General features: G+C 41.8%; 2 protein-coding genes across 4 annotated transcripts in view; both read right to left on the bottom strand.

The window, feature by feature from the left end:
• Window positions 1–20,670, bottom strand: part of LOC137376077 (protocadherin-10-like) — a 70,059-nt gene that overhangs the window by 13,332 nt on the left and 36,057 nt on the right. The gene's annotated exons all lie outside the window — the stretch shown is intronic.
• Window positions 984–10,272, bottom strand: LOC137376086 (protocadherin-10-like). Its single transcript, XM_068044116.1, has 3 exons — window positions 7,837–10,272; window positions 1,390–1,608; window positions 984–1,124 (listed from the first exon to the last, which is right to left on the bottom strand). Exons 1-3 carry the CDS (start codon window positions 10,270–10,272, stop codon window positions 984–986), a joined length of 2,796 nt encoding a protein of 931 aa, XP_067900217.1.

Genomic DNA, 20,670 nt, shown 5'->3' with positions numbered 1-20,670 from the left:
ATAATGTTGCTTTATAATGTACCTAAAAGAATGGTACATTGTACGATACAAGTTTATTATGTGAATTTATTGAAAACTTCCACAATTATAAATTCTGCCAAATGTCAACTGGAGCAGAATACTTCTCCCGTAATGTAGTATTCCTGATCAGAAGAAAGCGCACTACTATTGTGTATGATCGCTCATTATCCCTCATCAGATAGTGATACTTTATGGGATGTTTACTCCAACTTCTGTTATATTGAAATCCAGAAAATGAAATTATTCTTTCCCTAAAAAGGAAAACCTTCTGAAATGATACAATAATAAAGCTTAAAATTGAGATGAAGTCTAACTTTATACTACAGGCAGATAAAATTAATTGAATCAAGCATTCATAAGCAGGTAAAACTCTGAACATTTATTCTGAACGTTGGGAAATTCTAGCGCCAGGGTGAATGGAAGAGGCGTGTTTTGATTAACAGGCTCGATTACGGGTTCTTATAGTACAATTGCTTTGATTATTACACTTTGCATAAACCTGACCAGAGGTCAGTTCTAGCTATAAAGTTTTTAGACCGATTGTAAGGCACTTAACAATTACACTGCAGAAGATCAAAAGAAAAATCGGCTCTCTTCAAACTGCATTTTTCATTGTTGATATTATATACTTTGACTCCAAGTAACATCATGGACAAAAAAAAATTCTGAGCAACAAAAGCTGGATTGGTCTTTTGCATAGATCAATCCCACACAGCAGCCTGTTCTCTTTTTCTTCCATCATTTATTTTTCCAGAAGCATATCCAGTTGCCTCTCGTTCTAACCTTTTATTTTTGCTTAGCCAGAGTTCTCAGGAAGTGTCTTCCACAACTCTATTAGTGAAAGCAATTACTCCTCTCATTTTAAACTTTCGAATTATGAAGTACATTCCTTGATATGCTGAAATTTTACATGCTAATTAAATTCCACAATATTTCGATTATTTCTATTCCCTTGGTAAACTTCAAAACGTCAATATGATCAACACAAATGTTCGACTTCTCCAAAAATAAATCCAAAACTTCTTGTCGATATCATTCTGTTCTGACGTTTCTCCTTCACTGTGCAATTCCATAGGACTACCCTCACTTGATTCCACTCCACCCTGTATGATTACAACCAAAAGGTCACGAGAAATTACTTCTCATCAGCAGAACCTCATCTCTGAAGCGCCCAAGGAAATATCTTTGACTGCCGTTCTCTTCCTGATCAGCATGCTAGCTCTTGATGACGTCATCCATAGGCCTGCAGTCAGCTGTTCCATTCACGTCAATGAATCCCATCCCTTCTCTTTGCTATCTGCTTCAATCCTTCGACGGTAGTTTGGCAGCCTCAAACATTCAATCTTGGATTGGCATAAATTTTCTTACTTTGAAGTAATCATGCTCAGATGTCTTCCTGAACTCACTATTCCTGACACTGACTTTATCGCTGTTTCTGGTCACTGTGTCAGGCAGAACTGGATAGTGTACATCCTCATTGCCCCGTTTGACTCGAAGATGAGCTTCTGATTTTCTACCTTCTTTATCACAAAAACCATCTTCTTCCAACTCCGTAACAGCACTGACTCCGACCGAGACCATCTGCCACTGAAACCATTACACAGATAGATTTCAGAATAACAAGTGGGTGATCACCTGGAAGGATAGGAAGAGGCAGGCAGTGAAGGGATCCTCCCGGAGTGTGGCACTCTGAAAATGATGTCTAGCATTTAATACTGCTGAGGGTAACGATACCTGAAGGGAATGCAAAGGATTGCAAAGGAGGATAGAGTGACGTATAGGGACGTAGTCGTAATTGGAGATTCAAGAGCCAGGAGGACAGACCGTAAGTTCTGTTACCGACGTCGTATCGTGTGTTGCCATCCTAATGCAAGGGTAAGGGATATTATGGAGATGGTACATAAAATTCTGCGGGGGAACGAGAAGAACCAAAAGCTATGGGCTACAACATCGTGAGACGAAGGGCCTGTACTGTGCTGTACTGTTCTATGTTCTATGTTCTATGGTCCATGTCGGAACCAACGACAATGGGAGAAAGAGGGTGGCGTTCGGCAGTAAGAGTTTAAAGAGTTAGGGACAAACTTAAAAAGCAGGACCTCAAAGGTGCTAATCTCTGGATTACTCCACTGCTATTCTAGAGTGCCACAAGCTAGTGAGAGTAGAAATAGGAGGATATGGCATTTAATGCGCAGTTAGAAGCATAGCGGAGGAGTGAGGGCTGAAGACTCTCGCAGTATTGGGACCACTTACGTAAGAGGAGGATCCTGTTCAAGATGGACGCGTTGCACCTGAAAAGACCGGGGACCAATATCCTTGTTGGCATATTAATTGGTTCTGAAGGGGAGGGTTTAAAATAATTCAGCAGGATGTTGGGCACCAAGATTAATATTGAAAAGTAGAATCAAGGTGCACAGTGGACTAGGAGAGACAGTTAGAGTTAGAAATAATACAGAATTGGTTGAGATCATAGAAAATATAAACAGGTCCAAGTTACTTTTGGTGTGCATCTGCGTGGAGGCATGTATTCTCATTAATAGGGGCAGTGGGCTGCAGGTGCAAGTAGCCAGGTAGAAATATTATGTAGTGGTGATAACTGAGACCTTTGTGAAGATGAATTGGATGTTCAACATTCCTTTGTGCGATGTATTCAGAAACTATGGGGGGTGTAAAGAAGGAGGAATAGCAGTTTTGACTAAGGAAATCATTACAGTGCTAGATAGAGAATGCCCTTGATGGGTCAAGGACTGAATATATTTGGTAGGCGTTACAATACTATAAAATAAGTATCACGCGACTTGATGTATTTTAGAGGCAACCAGATAGTGGGATACAGATAGAGGAGCAGATTTGCAGGGAAAGGAAGCGGTCTTTGCCAAATCTCTGGAAAACGAGGAGGTTGCTGGGATACTAGATGAGAAAAAAATAGATAAAAAGGAGGTGCTAGAAAGGCTGACAGTACTTAATATGGGCAAATCATCCAGTATGGATGGGATGCATTCTCGGTTGCTGAGGAAGATAAGGGTAGAAATTGTGCAGCAGCTGGCCTCAATCTTCCAATCCTCATTAGATGCCTGGGTGGTGCCAAAGGGCTAGAGGGTGGTAAAAGTTACACCCTTCTTCCAAAAAGGTGAAACGGATAAACCTGACCAATGCAGGCCTGTCAGTTTTTCGTTGGTGGTGGGCAAGCTTTCAGAAACAACAAACAGGAGAAAACTAAAAGCTACTTTAAAAAAAATCAAGGACTGATGAAGGAGAGCTAACACGATTTGAAAAAAAGCGAATCATCTTTGCTTAAGTTGAGTGAGATATTTGATGAGGTAGCAGAGAGGTGTATGAGTGTAGAGCAGTTGATGAGTGGGTGGATTTTCCAGAGGCATTTGATAAAGTACACATGTCAGGCTTTTAGCAAAATCAAAGCACATGAACTAATAGAAGCCATTGCAGCATGGAATAAAAATGGATAAGGAATTAAAAACAGCTAGCTGTGTTGAATGATTGTTTTTTTGGGCTGAAGGGAGGTATACGGAGGAGTTCACCAAGGTTCAGTACTAGGACCACTGCTGCTTTGGATTTATACTTAATAAAAAAATATTTCATTTGATGTGGGCATCGCTGTCAGGGCCAGCATTTGTTGCCCATCCCTAATTGCACTTGAGAAAATTGTGGTGAGCCGCCTTCTTGAAACGCTGTAGTCTATCTGGTGCGGGTACCCTCACAGTCCTGTTAGGAAGGGAGTTCCAGGATTCTAATGCAGGGACAGTGCAGGAATAGTGATATAGTTCCAAGTCAGGATGGTGTGTGGCTCGGAAGGGAACTTGCAGGTGGTGATGTTCCCATGTGTCTGCTGCCTTTGTCTTTCTAGGTGGTAGAGGCCGCGGGTTTGGAAGGTGCTTTCAAAGGAGCCTTGGTGATTTGGTGCAGTGCAACTTGCATATGGTACACACTGCTGCCACTGCGCATCAGTGGTGGAGGGAATGAATGTTTAAATTGGTGGATGAGGTGCCAATCTTGCGAATTGCTTTGTTCTGGATGGTGTCGAGCTTTTTGAATTCTTTTAGAGCCGCAATCATCCAGGCAATTGGAAAGTATTCCACCAGACCCTGACTTATGTGTTGTAGATAGTGGACAGGCATTGCGGTGTCAAGAGGTGAGTTACTCACCACAGAAGTCCCAGTCTCTGACCTGCTCTTGTAACAACAGTATTTATATAGCTGGTCCAGTTTAGTCTGTGGTCAATGGCAACCCCCCAAGATGTTGATAGTAGGGGATTCAGCGATGACAATTCCATTGAATGTCATGGGAGATGGTTAGATAATCTCTTGTTGGAGATAGCCATTGCGTGGCACTTTTGTGTCCCGAATGTTAATGACATAGCCTTGGGTGTAGAGGGTTTAATTTCAGAATATACAGAAGACATTTCTCTTAAATTCTGCTAGTAATAGATTGCAGGATTGCAGGTATTCATAGTCAGTTTAGTGGAATGGGCAGGCACATGACAGATGAAATTCAATGCAGAAAAGTGTGAGGTGATACATTATGGTAGGAAGAATGAGGAGAGACAATATACACTAAAGGCTACAATTTTGAAGTGGCTGCAAGATGACAGAGATCTGGGGCTGCTTGTGCACACATATTTGAAGTCAGCTTAGCGAAGCAGGTAATATGCAATGTGGGACACAGGGCTTCATAAATGGAGGCATGGAGTACAAAAGTCATAAAGTATACCAATCTACAATTCTATAATTCCATACACTTTTTGCTACTGAACTCGACTGTTCCAACTTATCACTCTGACCAAGCTTCCATTGTCCACCCATCATCAGACTCTGTCCTTTGAAAATTCTCCCACTCAACCTCTATCCTGCATGAAGTCCTGCTGTCCATGACCCTGTATTGGGTTCTGTTGTCCAATTTAGCATTATCATCTTTTTGTTTAACTGTCTCCAAGCCTTTGTTTATCATTCTCCTTAACCTCCTCCAGGCCTAGGCCTTCCTAAAACATTAGTTCTTCTAATCCACCCTCTTGAGCATCCCAACATCCATTCATCCTGTAGTTGGTGACTGTGTCTTCAGTCAACTTGCTCCAACTCACTGGAATTCCTTCCCAAAATTATCCATTAGGCCCCTCTATCTCCTAGACCCTACTAAGACCCTCTTCACAAATCAAGCTTTTGGTCAATCCTCCTCATCCCTCCTCCCAGGTTCAGTGTCAATTTCCCCTCCCTACTTCTATGAATTGACCTGGGGCTTTTCCCATGTTAACAAACTACATACTTGCAAGGCCTATTTTATATTCATAATTTAATTATGGAAAGTCAGTATTATCTTTGCTAATATGCTGTGTACCTTGGCCCTTCAAAGTACAATTATGCAATGATATTGAACTCTATAGAATAACCTGAGTATTTCATATGTAATGGTAACATAACAATTGTTTCCAAAGTGATCCTCTATTTTGGCCAAAAAATAGTTACCGCTGAAGATTAAATTGAGAATAACCATGGTCCTTAGTGCAGAAAACAATAATGGAAGCAACTGCATGCCATTTCTAGAAACCTACAATTCTCTTTATTTTTACAATCAAATGCCAGAGGTAGAACTGAGAGTAGCTGTTATAGCATGACTGAGTATGGCACGAAGGAGCCCTCACAAAATTGAAGTTCATGGGGTTCAATGGGACAACATTCCAGTAGCTAGATTAGAACTTGACAGAAAGGAAGATGGTTTTGGTTGTCAGGAGTCTTTGGTCATAACCCCGGGACATGCCACAGGAAAAGTCTTTGAGTATCTCGCTCCCAGTTACCACTGAGAAACACTCGCACTGCAAAGTCGTGCAAACTACAATGGGAGCATTAACACCAAAAGAACAGCAATTGTTCGAGCAGAGGTCAAACACCTACTCTCGAAGTGCAACTGGGGATGAACAATAAATGCAGACTTGCCAGTATCACTAACATCCAGAAAATAATTAAGAAAAAAAAAAAACACTGCAACTGCTGGGAATTTTACATAACAATAAAAATTGCTCATAACACTCAACAGGTCAGGCAGCATACTTGAAGAAATAAACCATATTTAACGTTCCAGGTCAATAATTTAAATCACAGCTAAACGTTATCTGTATTTGTTTCTCTTCTAATGTTGCCTGACCTGTTGAGTGTTTCCAACATTTTAAGAAAAAAAAACTTTTCCTCTGATTTTTTCCCAATTACTAGCTGGACAGATGGCAAGTACATTAACATTAAACTTATACTGGCATGTTTATTAGTATATTAGTGTGTATATATAAATTCATTATCTTTCCCTATATTTGCATTGCTCCACCCCTTCTCTATTTTCTCTCTGCAAACTCTATAATGTGGAGTTGCAGCATTCCATTTAATATCCCAGTGTCAATAGCTTAGAGTTATTCACATTACTTGCACCATATTCCAAAATATTACTTGCATTCTTCAGAATTATTTGATATAGTTCTGATATTACTACACAATCATTTTCGTTTTCTGTTTCCTCCTTTTGCCCATTCATTGTTTGCCAACATTTGTTTGTTAATAACCCTTTTGATTATATTAGGTTAAATCTGATAATTACTGCCTCGGGGTTAGAAACAACACCAGACTTTAGCATGAAAGTAGGAAACAGCACAGTTGGCATACTATAGTTGTGGTGCGAGATAGGAAGCAAATACTGGCCTTGGAAGAAGTGTCACCTAGATTTACCAGAATGATATTAGGGCTTAGAAAATGAAAATATGAGGGCACATACTTAGTTTGTATTCCGTTCATTATAGCAGATTGAGAAGTCAGAAGATCGAGCTTTTTTTTTAGATATTAAAAGCATTTAATGGGGTAGATAGGAATAAATTATTTTCTCGGTGGGGGAATCCAGAACAAGGGGGCATAACCTTAAAGTTAGATTAAGGCCATCCAGCTGTGAAATCAGGAAGCACTTTTTCCACACAAAGGATAATACAAATTTAGAAGTTTCTCTCTCAAAAGGCTGTGGATCCTAGGAAAATTCAAGATTTCAGGATTGAGGTGGATAGATTTTTGTTATGTAAGGGTATCAAGGTAGCAAAGGCAGAATAATGTAACTGAGGTGCAGAGCCACAGTGAGCTAATGGAATGTCATAGCAGCCAAATATACAAATTGACCTACGACTGTTCTTAATGTTTCTAAATCAATAACTTGATATAAGCTGATTCGACTTGAATATTTAAAGCCATTCAGTGAAGAATAAATGACAGACATCAGATGTACTACTTTCTTATCTGGCCAATCATCCCATTTTATTATTAATACCCTTCTATGGATAAATCCTGTTAAAACAATTGTTCAGTTTAAACTACAGTCTCTCTGACAGTAAAATACCTGATCATATATTTATATATATTTTGGAAACCATAGGAAAACATAGTGTTCGATTTCCTATAAAATCCTTCATTGGGATTGTTAGGAAAATCCATTAATTTGGAAATATAAACCATCATTATTTTCCATCTCGTTATTGACCTGTGGCACATTTGAAATTGGTCCTCTTTTCACTCCAGATTTTCAACATTCGCCCTGTGCTTTTCTGCTTAATACTAAAAGTTCTATTGCCGGACGTCAAAAATCAGTGCCCCGTTGTTGTACTGTGGATCATTTTGCTTATCAATTAATACGTGATTCAGAGTAGGCAATCGGCAGTTTGATTTCCCGTTCTGTTTACTTGGATCTTACATGTTGTACTATTCAATCGATTACAGTTAGTATTATAAATCGAGTTAGCAAGTGGATTGCAAGTAATAGAAACTGGAAAAGCATATATCTTACCTGATGGGATTCTATGGTTTCCTTATTCATACAGTATGATGCCGTCCCATTCTCCTCCACCACACATGTGCCAGTTTTGGTATTAATCTTGGGTGTGGCAGGGCCATTTAACTTTGAAAACATGAAATCCTTCAAGGCTGAATCTAAACTTGGATACACTTCATAGCGAAATGGTCCAGGGAGGATTTCACTTTCGCACACTCCCATATAATTAGAAGGTATTTGAATATTCACACTAGACTTTTCAGTTCCATATATCGTGTTCTCAGAGCAGCAGCAACCCTTAATTTTAACTCCACTTTTATGGACCTTAATAGCAAGGACTATAATAGCTATAAACAACACAAACGATATTATTCCAAAAGATATGATTAAATAAAATCTTAAATCGGATGTGGATGCTCCTATATTCTGTAGGATATTGACATTAGGTGCTGTTTCGGAATCATAATTAAGTACTGATAAGTTAATAATGACGGTAGATGAAAGTGAGGGTTTTCCATCATCCCTCACCAAGACTACGAGTTTCTGTTTGAGTGAATCCTTGACCCCAAAACGGCGAATTGTCCAGATTTCTCCTGTCTCAGAAGCCACAGTAAACAGACTTCCATCGGTGGGTTTAAAAAGTTCATAGGAAAGACGGGCGTTCTGTCCAGTATCGGCGTCTGTGGCTGTCACTTTAGTGACTAAGTAACCCGGTTCGGCAGATCCGGGCATGGTTTCCTCTGCTGTTAAGGGCGATAAAATTACAGGGACATTATCATTCTGATCGACGATGATCACATTTACAGTTACGTTGTTGCTAAGTGGAGGGGATCCTGAATCCTTTGCTTGCACAAGAACCTGAAAACTTCTGAGTTCTTCGTAATCGAAAGAGCGCTGCGCAAACATTACACCGCTGGCTGAATCAATCGAGACAAACGTGGACGGAGGCAAACCAAAAAGCAGTTTATCCGTCATGGAATAAGAAAGAATGGCATTTTTGCCAACATCTGGGTCAAATGCTGATACAGAACCAATTGAAACACCAATACCATTATTCTCTGTCACATACATGGTGAACGAAGTTTGCGTAAAGCGCGGCGCGTTGTCATTTATATCTGAGACTTGAACTCGGATGGTTTTGTTGGTAGTGAGGGGAGGAGAGCCCGCATCCGTGCATATAATGGTAATGTTGTATTCGGACACCTCTTCACGATCAATATGGAGCACAGTGAGCACAGTGTAATAGTTATTAAAAGAAGTGTCAAGTTTAAAAGGGGTATCTCTGGTGATGTGACAATACACATTTCCCAGTTCTTCGGAATCTCTGTCTGTAGCTCTTAAAACAGCTACTGTTGTTTCTGAAGGAGCGTTCTCTGGAATCGAACTTGATGCTGAAGTTATCATTATTTCAGGAGCGTGATCATTAACATCAGTAACTTGTAACAGAACTTTACAGTATACTGGCACTGCATGCAAACCTCTGTCCTTAGCTTGTACCGAAATCTGATAATTGGCTGCTTCTTCAAAGTCCACGTTGCCGATTACTCTGATTTCTCCGTTTGTTGTATCCAAGCTAAATAGTTCATGGACTTTATCAGGAGTCTGATCGCTGAAAGAATAGACTACTTCACCGTTCAGACCTTCATCCATATCCACCGCATTTACTTTCACAATCACAGTGTCTTTGGGTACATTTTCGGCAATGGTGATTTGATAAAAGTTCTGTTCGCAAACTGGGACATTGTCGTTGACATCAAGCACAGTAATTTTAATCTGGGTGGACCCGAATTTCTCGGGGATCCCTCCATCAAACGCCGTCAGTGTTAACTCGTGAATGAATTGTTGCTCTCGGTTTAGAGGCCGTTCAATCACGAGTTCTGGGATGCCGCTTTGTTCGCTGTCTGTTTGCATTTCTAGTGTGAAATGTTCGCTTTGGCTCAGTTTGTAGCCTCGCACACTGTTGGTTCCAGTATCCGGGTCGTAAGCCCTTTGTAGCGGAAAGCGCGCTCCAGGCGACGCCTTTTCTGAGATTTCGAGTCGCAATTCATTTTTTTTGAATGCGGGCGCATTGTCATTTATGTCGAGAATCTCAACTTCAACACGATTTACCTTTAGAGGATCCTGAATCACAGCCTCCAACATTAAAAAGCATACAAGCCTTTGTTCACAAAGCTTTTCCCGGTCTATTTTTTCTTTGATAAATAATATTCCGGTGTTTAAATTCACATCCAGATATTTCGTTCTTCGTCCGGATACAATCTGAAACCTACGCGCCAATAGTTGGCTTACATCTAAACCCAGGTCGTTTGCAATATTTCCAACAAAGGCACCAGGCTCTTGTTCTTCAACAATGGAATAATTAATGTCTCCACCAACTGAATCTAAAACAAGTATGAGTATCAGCAAAGAATAACGCCACTGTGTCACACGGAAATTTCGTATGTAGGCCATTCTGGGCGAAAGTATTACAGATATAAATGTCTGTTCCTCCGAAAAATTATACGGCCATTGCAGCTGCATCAAGACCGTAACAACACATTACCTTGGTTCTCTACTTCTAGCGCGGAGATGTGGTCTTGTTAGGATCGCCACGATTATTACAAAAAAGCCTTAGAATGTCTCAATCATCTTCTTAGATATGAACAGAGAACATCGATTGACGAGTATGTCCCTATCTTTGACGCTGCAGTGTTTGGTGAAGGGGGAGTGGTGCTAGATCTCCAGCCACATTTCTTCATCTCATTGGTAGACAGCGACACAAACAGACTCGACCAATAATAACAGCAGACACTCTTAAAGCAACAGTGCCTCTATTGAACACAAGAAGAACTGTTTTGTGTATTTAAAGCTGTGCAACTTTAATTGAAAAATTTATGTTCTAGAATTCTTATATTCTTCATTTGGTGTGCATATTAATTAGCATTATACTCGCGTTTCTGAATATTAGTCCTTTTGGATGTACTTTTCTGCATGGAGTCTGAAAATAATCTTGCGAAATAAAACATTTGTTAGCTTTGATAGGTCGTCGAGCAGCTCGTCTGACTGAGTTACATATCTATTTATGAATTGTATATATCCAGCTACATACGTGGCGTTGACAAATGTTTGCCATCCTAACTGCCTGTTCATCCAGGATGATTATTGTGTTAAAACGCACAGTTCTCCTTCCTGTGATGACATATTGGTTACCTTAAGAACTCCTGCTTTCTGAAACTAAAGTTCATTACTTGTTACATTGTATGTTTTTACAATCCGATAGTCTGCCCAGTATCAACTGCTGCAGTCCACGTCTTCTGTGATATGATATTTCAAGACAGGCGCATATCATTTTGTCTAATATTCAGAACCGATTTTGGATAAGGCTCAGCCATTAATTCGGTATAGCCGAGGCTCAGTGGTCGCACTCTCACTTCTGAGCCAGAAGCATATGCGTTCGAGTAACAGTACAGAGACACGAACAGATAATCTGCGCCAACACTTCAGTACAATATTGAATGAATGTTGGACTATTAAGGGTGCCACCTTTTAGATGAGATGTTAAAGCAACGTTCCATATGTCCGCTCAGGTGGATGGCAAGAAAAGTCATATTTTGAAGAAGAGGAATTCAGACAGGTTGGTCATTTATCTGATTGATTTTGTTGGATGTTCTGGTGGTGCCCCATTTGGCTACTGTATCACAAGGACTACACTTCAAAATTCTTAACTGGGAAGCATGTTAAGCCGTGTTGACGACATGAAAAGCGCTATATGTATATACGTTATTAATTTTCTTATTATTTAGTTGGTGATATAATCAGACTCAGAACTTTTCAACGACTTGCCTTCAGTTGGTCGTACGTAGATTAATGCTCTGAGACCGTACGAAGATTCTTCACGTTAACCATAGAATTAAATCGAGGGCTACAGCAATATGCCAAGTAAGCCCCCCACCTGCCAAGAATGAAGACAATGAATTTCGACACATGAACATTGATTTTGGCCTGTTGTTGGTGAAGGAAGAACTTGCTTTAAAAACCAATTGGAGAATTTGGCTGGCGAGAAACATTAGCATATCAACAGATAGTACTTCAAAAGACAAAGGGGCTATTCCGTGCTCCAATTTAATCCACAATGGACTTTTGATTACCAGACGTTGAAGGTGGAAAGGCTAGCATTCCAGGTTAACTGCTAAAGTGGCCGAATACGGAAACAGACGTGGTCGGACCGGTTTTGGGTCACATGACTAAATTACTGTTGGAGGTTTTTGAATTTGAACTTCCAACGCGGAATTTGAACTCAGAAAGCTGTGTGCTCCTGGACTGGAAAAGACCTCCCTCCTGTCTGCTCTCATCTCGCTCTCACCAGCTTCGGAAACCATTGAAGACATATGAACCCCAGGAGAGAAAAGTCTCCTTCAGTGAACAAGGTTTAAGAAAAATACTGGGCCCCAACGAAAAGCAAGACTACCTACAATCAAAGACCCTACAGCGAGCATGAAGCACAGTAAAAAAAAACCTCTTCAGAGATTGCCTCAAAACTCTCCATTTTATTTTTCTTCTCTTTTCTGTCTCTATTTGCATGTGCAAATCACATGTGCATGCCAGCTTGGGAGCGGCATGTATCCGTAGGCATTAACCGAATTAGAATTTAAGTCAAGGTTTAATAAATTTCACTTTTCTTCTTTAAACCTAAGAAAACCTGATGTGTTCATTTCTTTGCGTTATAATTGGAAAGCTGTGATCAAGGATTCACAAGGTGGAGCTCAAAATACAGTGTGTTAAAAAAACTGTGTATCCAATAAGACCAGGTGAAGACAGCAAAAGGCCCCCAGACACCTTTCTGACCTGGTTGCAACAAAACAATTTAAGAAAATCATTGGATAAACCAATTCTAATGAGTTAACCATCTGCAGAGCTATTCTGATTGGAGAATTATCTATGACAATGGCTATTTAAGCTGAAGTATTTTATTAGCTAGCTGCATTATTCACCTGAAACGGTACCTCTTCTCTCTGCACAGATACTGCTTGACTTTCTGAGTATTTCCAGCATTTTCTCTATTTATTTCAGATTTTCAGCATCTGCAGGCGATTGTTTATATATTGGGGGGTTGCTTGGCACACAAGATTTGACCATTTTGTTTATTTGACTATTTTTTGGATCCAATCCGTGTGGAGACTACTATAATAGCTTCTTATTGATTATCGTATGAGTCGTAGGTGAATGCACCTGGGATAGACTGATTGTAAGCACTAATGCACAGATAATGAACTGTATATTTCCTAATTAAGTTATACTTTCATTTCACAAAGCCTATCCAACAGAAAGGCTACCTCCTTCCATTTCTGAAACATTACCTGCCCCACCCCTACCTCAGCCTATTTGCTGCTGAAACATTGATCCATGTCTTTTGCACCTATATTCTCAAGCTTTCCTTGTTGTCCTGCTAGTCTTCACCCTGGATAAACTTTAGTTCGCACGGCCGATATCCTATGCTGCACCAAGTCCCACTTGCCTGTCCTCGTTATCTACTTTGGCTTTCAATCCCCAAAGCATTAAATTTTAAATGCTCATACCTCTGTTTAAATCCATTCATGGACCCATCCTTCTACTTCCCTCTGACCTTCAGCAACCCTGCAATCGACATTTCCCCAGCGTTCATTGTTTCTCCAGGTCCCGTTTTTCCATCAACCCATATCAGTTCCCAGAGAACAAACATATTGAATACACTTGATTTCATCTTAAAATTCTCAGATCGTTGTTCAAATCCCTCCGTGGTGTCACTTCTACCTCTATCCGTAAACTCATCCAGCCCTACAATCATCTGGATTGTGCTCAATGTACAAACATAAATTATCCAGTATCATTTACAAGATAGCAGATAGAACATGTAGTGCTGGGCTGGTAGTCCTTCATCAAGTGACGCGTTTTACAACCCATGACTATGATAAGGTAACTCAGAAGCGATTGGGAAAGGAAGCAAGAGCCATTTGTTGAATATAATTTTTACACAAGAACAAGAGTAGGTAATTTAGTTCCTCGAGTCTGTTCCGCCCTTCAATGTGATCACGACTGATCTGCAACCTACCTCCATATATCCACCTTTGCACCATATCCCCACACATGTTGACTTCAGCTACGGAGCCATCTGATGCTGTATGCCAGTATACAAACTACTTGCTTTTAGATAAGCTATGTAATCCAATACACTGTATATTATTGAATCCAAAGCAGGGCCGAGAAATTGCAGATCTTGGCAGCTGCACGACACTTGCAAAGATTGGTGACGACCGAATCTCAAGGATGATCAAAATATTGCACTTAAACTTGCAGGTTCATTGTTATTTGACGTGGGAACAAATAACAGTTCATCTGGAATTCCTTCATGGTTAAGTTTCCAAGCCATGGAATAAGAATGTATACAATCTGGAGTACTGTACTACTCCATTGGCGTTCTCAACCGCGTGGTGTAAAGGTTCACCAAGGAAGACTATCCTGGGAGCTGACAGCTATCCCTAGAAACATCTGTTTCATTTTAGTAAACTGTTATATGGTGCATGAAAGGTAACGATGGAAGCGTTCGTGCGGACTTCCTGTAATCTGCGTATGTCTAGTAGATTGAAAAGATAATTTCAGATTGAGACAGCATGTCAACAATAGCTATGACACTCCACTAACATCCGTCAGTTTACCGATTCCAAATTCACCCACGTATATAAATTATTCAAGAAAACACACGGCAGTCCAAACATCCCCAAAAGCAAAATGGTGATGCAGATGCAGCACTTTACTTTCAATCACAGCTGCTAAATTTCAGCTATTCACTTTGGCCCTTCATAGACTAGAAGAGGACTAGAACTCCACAAAGTTTCTGTAGAATTAATCAGATTTTCCCTACCCAATTCATCATATGTACTCGCTAGGATTTGGGGAAGTGTGCTTGCAGAAAGCAACTTGGGAGCATAGACTATTGTGTATCCATTTCTCCCGCTGCGATCTGTCACGGTTCCAACTGCGCCCATCGGTGAAAATGCAGGTTAGGAAGAAAATTTAGTGCTTTCTGTCAGTTTGGACGTTGGGGCCTCATGTTGGGCCCCGGCGCCCTTCGTTAAAAGGACAGTGGAAGGCGCAACCTGAGATCACTGGAAGCAGACCTTCAGCGTGCTGTTTTAGAAAGCTACCATTCGCAGGACCGACGAAAATCATTGAACATTTGAATAAATGAATATATATATTTCTTCACAGAGCCAGAAATATTGGTTCCTTTCTTCATCCCGGTGTGGCAAGACCCAGTATGTTTCCATCACCATACTGATGACAATCTCACGTGGAGGAAACTCGTAGGAAACTCATCTCACTTTTGGCAATAACTTTGAGACCAAAAAGGACATTGGGTTCCGTGGAAGTGTCCGCCTCAATACTGACCAATTGGTCAATTGGCCAATACTGGTCAATTGAAAAGCTCATTTAAATATATATGGTATTCGTATCATGATAGTAAACAGATTTTACAATGAATTGCCATTGTTCTTAGATATGATCAGGCTGAACATTTAAACATTAAACTACGCGTTTCCTGTACTTACAAAGTTATCTGCTGTTTCGATCATAAATTCATAAAGCACTTCCCTTTCTTAGAAACAAACTAGCACAATTCAAATATCTGGTTGGAAGACTTCACAGAGGCGATTTTTGAAGTCGTGCCCAGGTTCGGGTCATAAGCTGCAACCCCAGTTTAGCTTGCGTTACGCGCAAGGCACCATCGTGGTAACAAGAGTTCAAGCCAGCGCTAGGAACTGCCGCTTAGAGGCCTGTCAAGCATGATTGCTACAAAATGCTTGCTACCTCTCATTCAAGAGGTTGCACCGTAATTTTGTTGGAGAACACTTCAGCTAACGCCCTGTCAAACAGTGACCAACAGTGACTGCATTGTTGTGGATTTCAAGCGCTAATTAAAAGGATATTCACCGTTTCATGTTCATATTATCATTGCTGCTAGAATTGTGCAGAAGAACTTTGGAACTTATTGGAAGACTTTCTGGACACATGGTCAAGACGTTACCGACATTCAAGCAGCATTTATTCCTGAAATTCTCTGAGGGCCTCAAGTAAAACAGTCTTCGGGACATACGGCCTATAAACCCAGCATCACAATCGCACTGAAATTTGTATGTCACCTTACTCATTTGTGTGATAGGCAGGATATCTTTTCGGCTTGACCGCAGCATCCTGTTAGTGGCGAACACCACACATGTTGCTATTGCATAGTAGCAGCGTGAAACAGCTAGCTTCACCTGTTGCTCAATGGTGTGATGCTAGGTATTGAGGCCATATGTCCCGAAGACTGGCGGATCGTATCAAACAACATGCCCCTTCCATTGCTCACAACGGGCAAGGTAAAGGTCGTGCCCAACCAGCCCATGCCAGCAAATCTCAAAACACAGTATCCAACATTAGATGTGATTCCATGATTGGATAACATTTGCTAAATAATCCTCAGTGTGCTAAGAATTACGCTGGCATCAAATTTAAGATTGTCAGTAGGGCTCACAATGTGGTGCATTTGCGTGTACTGGAAGCTACATATATAATACACAGGGCCCTGTTCTTTTCAGACAGAAAGAACGTGTACACACATTGTGCCTGTTTCAGCAAAACAAAATAGGTGACAGCCATTCGCTGGTTCATTCCTCAGGGCAATGCCTTGGCCAATCAGAGTCAAGCTGCCTGCTTTAGATTTCAAATAAATCTTGGCAGTCAACTGTCAGTCACCATTAACTGGTCCATTCTCCGTGACAATGCCTGTACCAATCAGAGTTCACTTGCTAACAAATCAGCACTCTCTTCTCATACAGTATAAAGTTGTTGCTTTCCCTTTCATTGCAATTCATTCGGATTGTCCTGATGAGTGCAAGATAAAAAGCTTCGGCAACATGTCTCTATTTTCAGCAATACTCAAGTTTTGTCCTACCAAATGACTACAAGGAATGAAACCAGACAGAACACCTGGCATCGACCTAAGCACTGGAAACCCAGCCTGTCGACCCTGAAAAGTCCTCCTTACTAACATCTGGGAATTTGTGTCAAGATTGGCGAGATGCCCCATAGTCTAGTCAAGCAGCAGCCTGAATAGTCATACTCATGGAATCGAAACTTAGAATGTCACAGACACTGCCATCACCGTCCCTAGGCATGTCCTATCCCACCAGCAGGACTGTTCCACCAGAGGTGGCAGCTCAGTTGCATGCAGTTGGGAGGGAGTAGCCCTGGGAGTGCATAAGATTGACTATGGATCCCATGACGTCTCATGGCATCAAGTCAAACATGGGCAAGAAAACATCCTGTCAATTGCCACCTACCACCAACTACCCCCTCCTCTGCCCCCCTCCAACGCCTCAGCTGATGAACCAGTGCTTTTCCATGTTGAACACCAAATGGAAGAAGCAGTGATGGTATCAAAGGCACCTCAATGTCCATCACAAGAGTGGTTCAGTAGCACCACTACAGTCAAAACTGGCCGAGTTCTAAACATCATAACTGCTAGACTAGGTCTATGGCAGGTGGTGAGGGAACCAACAAGAGGAAAAAAAATACTTGACCTCATTCTCACCAATCTACCGGTCGCAGATGCTTCGGTCGCTGACAGTATTGGCAGGAGTGATCACTGGACTGTCCTTCTGGAGATAAAGTCCCGTCGTCAAATTAAGGATACCAACCTTTGTGTTGTGCAGCACTACGACCATGTTAAATGGGATAGAACAGATATACCAACTCAAAACTGGCATCTATGAGGTATTGTGGGCCATTAGCAGCAGCAGAATTGTATTCACCCACAATCTGTGCCTCATGGCCTGGCATATACCCCACCGTATTACCATCAAGACGGGGGACCAACACTGGCACAATGACGAGTGCATGACTGTATGCCAGGAGCAGCATCAGGCGATCCTACAACCAACAGATCAGATCTAAGGTTTGCACTCTGCCACATCCAGTCGAGAATGGTAGTGGATCATTAAACAACTAACAGGAGGCGGAGGCTCCACAAATATACCCATCCTCAACGATTGTGGACGCTAGCACATAAGTGCAAAATACATCTTCAGCCACAAGTGCCGAGTGGATGATCTATCTTGGCTTCTTCCTGAGGTCCCCAGCATCACAGATGCCACTCTTCAGCCAATCTGATTCACTGCACGTGATATCAAGAAACGGTTGAAGGCACTGGATACGGAAAAGGCTATGGGCCCTGACATCATTCCGGCAATAGCCCTGAAAACTTGTTCTCCAGAACCAGCTGCGCCCCTAGCCAAGATGTTCCAGTACAGCTACAACACTGACATCTACCCTAAAAGTGGAACATTGCCCAGCTATGTCCAATCAAGAAAAAGCAGGACAAAGCCAACCCTGCAAACTACCATCCTGTCAGTCTGCTCTCAATCATCAGTAAAGAGATGGACGTTGCCATTGACAATGCTATCACCTGGCACTTGCTCAGCAATAACCTATACACTCACACTCAGTCTGAGTTCTGCCAGGGCCACTCAGTTCCTGACCTCATTATAGTCTTGGTCCAAACATGGACAGAAGAGCTGAGCTCCAGAGGTGAGGTGCGAAGGTCCATGGGAATCAGGGGGGAAACTCTCCACAGGTTGGAGTCATACCGAGCACAAAGGAAGATTGTTGTGGTTGTTGGAGATCAATCATCTCAGTCCCAGGACATCACTGCAGGATTTCCTCAGCCCCAACGATCTTCAGCTGCTTCATCAATGACATTCCCTCCACCAAGGCTCCTTCGACAGCACCTTCCAAACCAGGACACCTACCAGCTGAAGGACAAGGGTAGCAGATACATGGGAATACCACCATCTGCAAGTTCCCCTCCAAGCCACAAACCATCCTGACTTGGAACTATATCACTGTCCCTTCACTGTCACTGGTTCAAAATCTTGGACTGCCTTCTTAACAGCACTGTTGATGTGCCTACATCCCAAGGGCTGCAGCGGTTCAAAAAGGCAGCTCACCACCACTTTCTCAAGCGCAATTAGGAATGGGCAATAAATACTGGTAAAGCCAGCGATGCGCAGATCCCATAAACGAATTTAAAAAATGCTGCCTTTTACATAACCTGTTTCAGTTGCAGTTCATATTTAGAAGTAGAATTAGAATTAGAATTAGAACATTACAGCGCAGTACAGGCCCTTCGGCCCTCGATGTTGCGCCGATCATCTGACCTACACTATTCCATTTTCATCCATATGTCTATCCAATGACCACTTAAATGCCCTTAAAGTTGGCGAGTCTACTACTGTTGCAGGCAGGGCGTTCCACGCCCCTACTACTCTCTGCGTAAAGAAACGACCTCTGACATCTGTCCTATATCTATCACCCCTCAACTTAAAGCTATGTCCCCTCGTGTTTGCCATCATCATCCGAGGAAAAAGACTCTCACTATCCACCCTATCTAACCCTCTGATTATCTTGTATGTCTCTATTAAGTCACCTCTCCTCCTCCTTCTCTCTAACGAAAACAACCCCAAGTCCCTCAGCCTTTCCTCGTAAGACCTTCCTTCCATACCAGGCAACATCCTAGTAAATCTCCTCTGCACCCTTTCCAAAGCTTCCACATCCTTCCTATAATGCGGTGACCAGAACTGCACGCAATACTCAAGGTGCGGCCTCATCAGAGTTTTGTACAGCTGCATCATGACCTCGTGGCTCCGAAACTCGATCCCCCTACTAATAAAAGCTAACACAACATATGCCTTCTTAACAGCCCTATTAACCTGGGTAGCAACTTTCAGGGATTTATGTACCTGGACACCAAGATCTCTCTGCTCATCTACACTACCAAGAATCTTCCCATTAGCCCAGTACTCTGCATTCCTGTTACTCCTTCCAAAGTGAATCACCTCACACTTCTCCGCATTAAACTCCATTTGCCATCTCTCAGCCCAGCTCTGCAGCCTATCTATGTCCCGATGTACCCTACAACACCCTTCGACACTATCCACAACTCCACCGACCTTCGTGTCATCCGCAAATTTACTAACCCACCCTTCTACACCCTCATCCAGGTCATTTATAAAAATGACAAACAGCAGTGGCCCCAAAACAGAACCTTGCGGTACACCACTAGTAACTAAACTCCAGGATGAACATTTGCCATCAACCACCACCCTCTGTCTTCTTTCAGCTAGCCAATTTCTGATCCAAAGCTCTAAATCACCTTCAACCCCATACTTCCGTATTTTCTGCAATAACCTACCGTGGGGAACCTTATCAAACGCCTTACTGAAATCCATATACACCACATCCAAGGCTTTACCCTCATCCACCTGTTTGGTCACCTTCTCGAATAACTCAATAAGGTTTGTGAGGCACGACCTACCTTTCACAAAACCGTGCTGACTATCACAAATGAACTTATTCTTTTCAAGATGATTATAAATCCTATCTCTTATAACCCTTTCCAACATATTACCCACAACCGAAGTAAGGCTCACAGGTCTATAATTGCCAGGGCTGTCTCTACTCCCCTTCTTGAACAAGGGGACAACATTTGCTATCCTCCAGTCCTCCGGCACTACTCCTGTCGACAATGACGACATAAAGATCAACAACAACGGCTCTGCAATCTCCTCCCTGGCTTCCCAGAGAATCCTAGGATAAATCCCATCTGGCCCAGGGGACTTATCTATTTTCACTCTTTCCAAAATTGCTAACACCTCCTCCTTGTGAATCTCAATCCCATCTAGCCTAGTAGGCTGTATCTCAGTAATCTCCTCGGCAACATTTTCTTTCTCTACTGTAAATACTGACGAAAAATATTCATTTAACGCTTCCCCTATCTCCTCTGATTCCGCACAC

This window comes from Heterodontus francisci, chromosome 12 (genome assembly GCF_036365525.1).
Source record: "Heterodontus francisci isolate sHetFra1 chromosome 12, sHetFra1.hap1, whole genome shotgun sequence".
NCBI lineage: Eukaryota > Metazoa > Chordata > Chondrichthyes > Heterodontiformes > Heterodontidae > Heterodontus > Heterodontus francisci.
The sequence above is the reverse complement of the archived record's forward strand: the minus strand, read 5'-3'. Positions and strand labels throughout refer to the sequence as shown.

Coding starts and splice junctions, on each gene's coding strand:
- LOC137376086 (XM_068044116.1), bottom strand. CDS start 10,272: ATGGCCTACATACGAAATTTCCGTGTGACACAGTGGCGTTATTCTTTG. Junction 1,609..7,836: donor AAACCATAGAATCCCATCAG/GTAAGATATATG, acceptor TAATGGTTTCAG/TGGCAGATGGTCTCGGTCGG. Junction 1,125..1,389: donor CTGAGCATGATTACTTCAAA/GTAAGAAAATTT, acceptor GTAATCATACAG/GGTGGAGTGGAATCAAGTGA.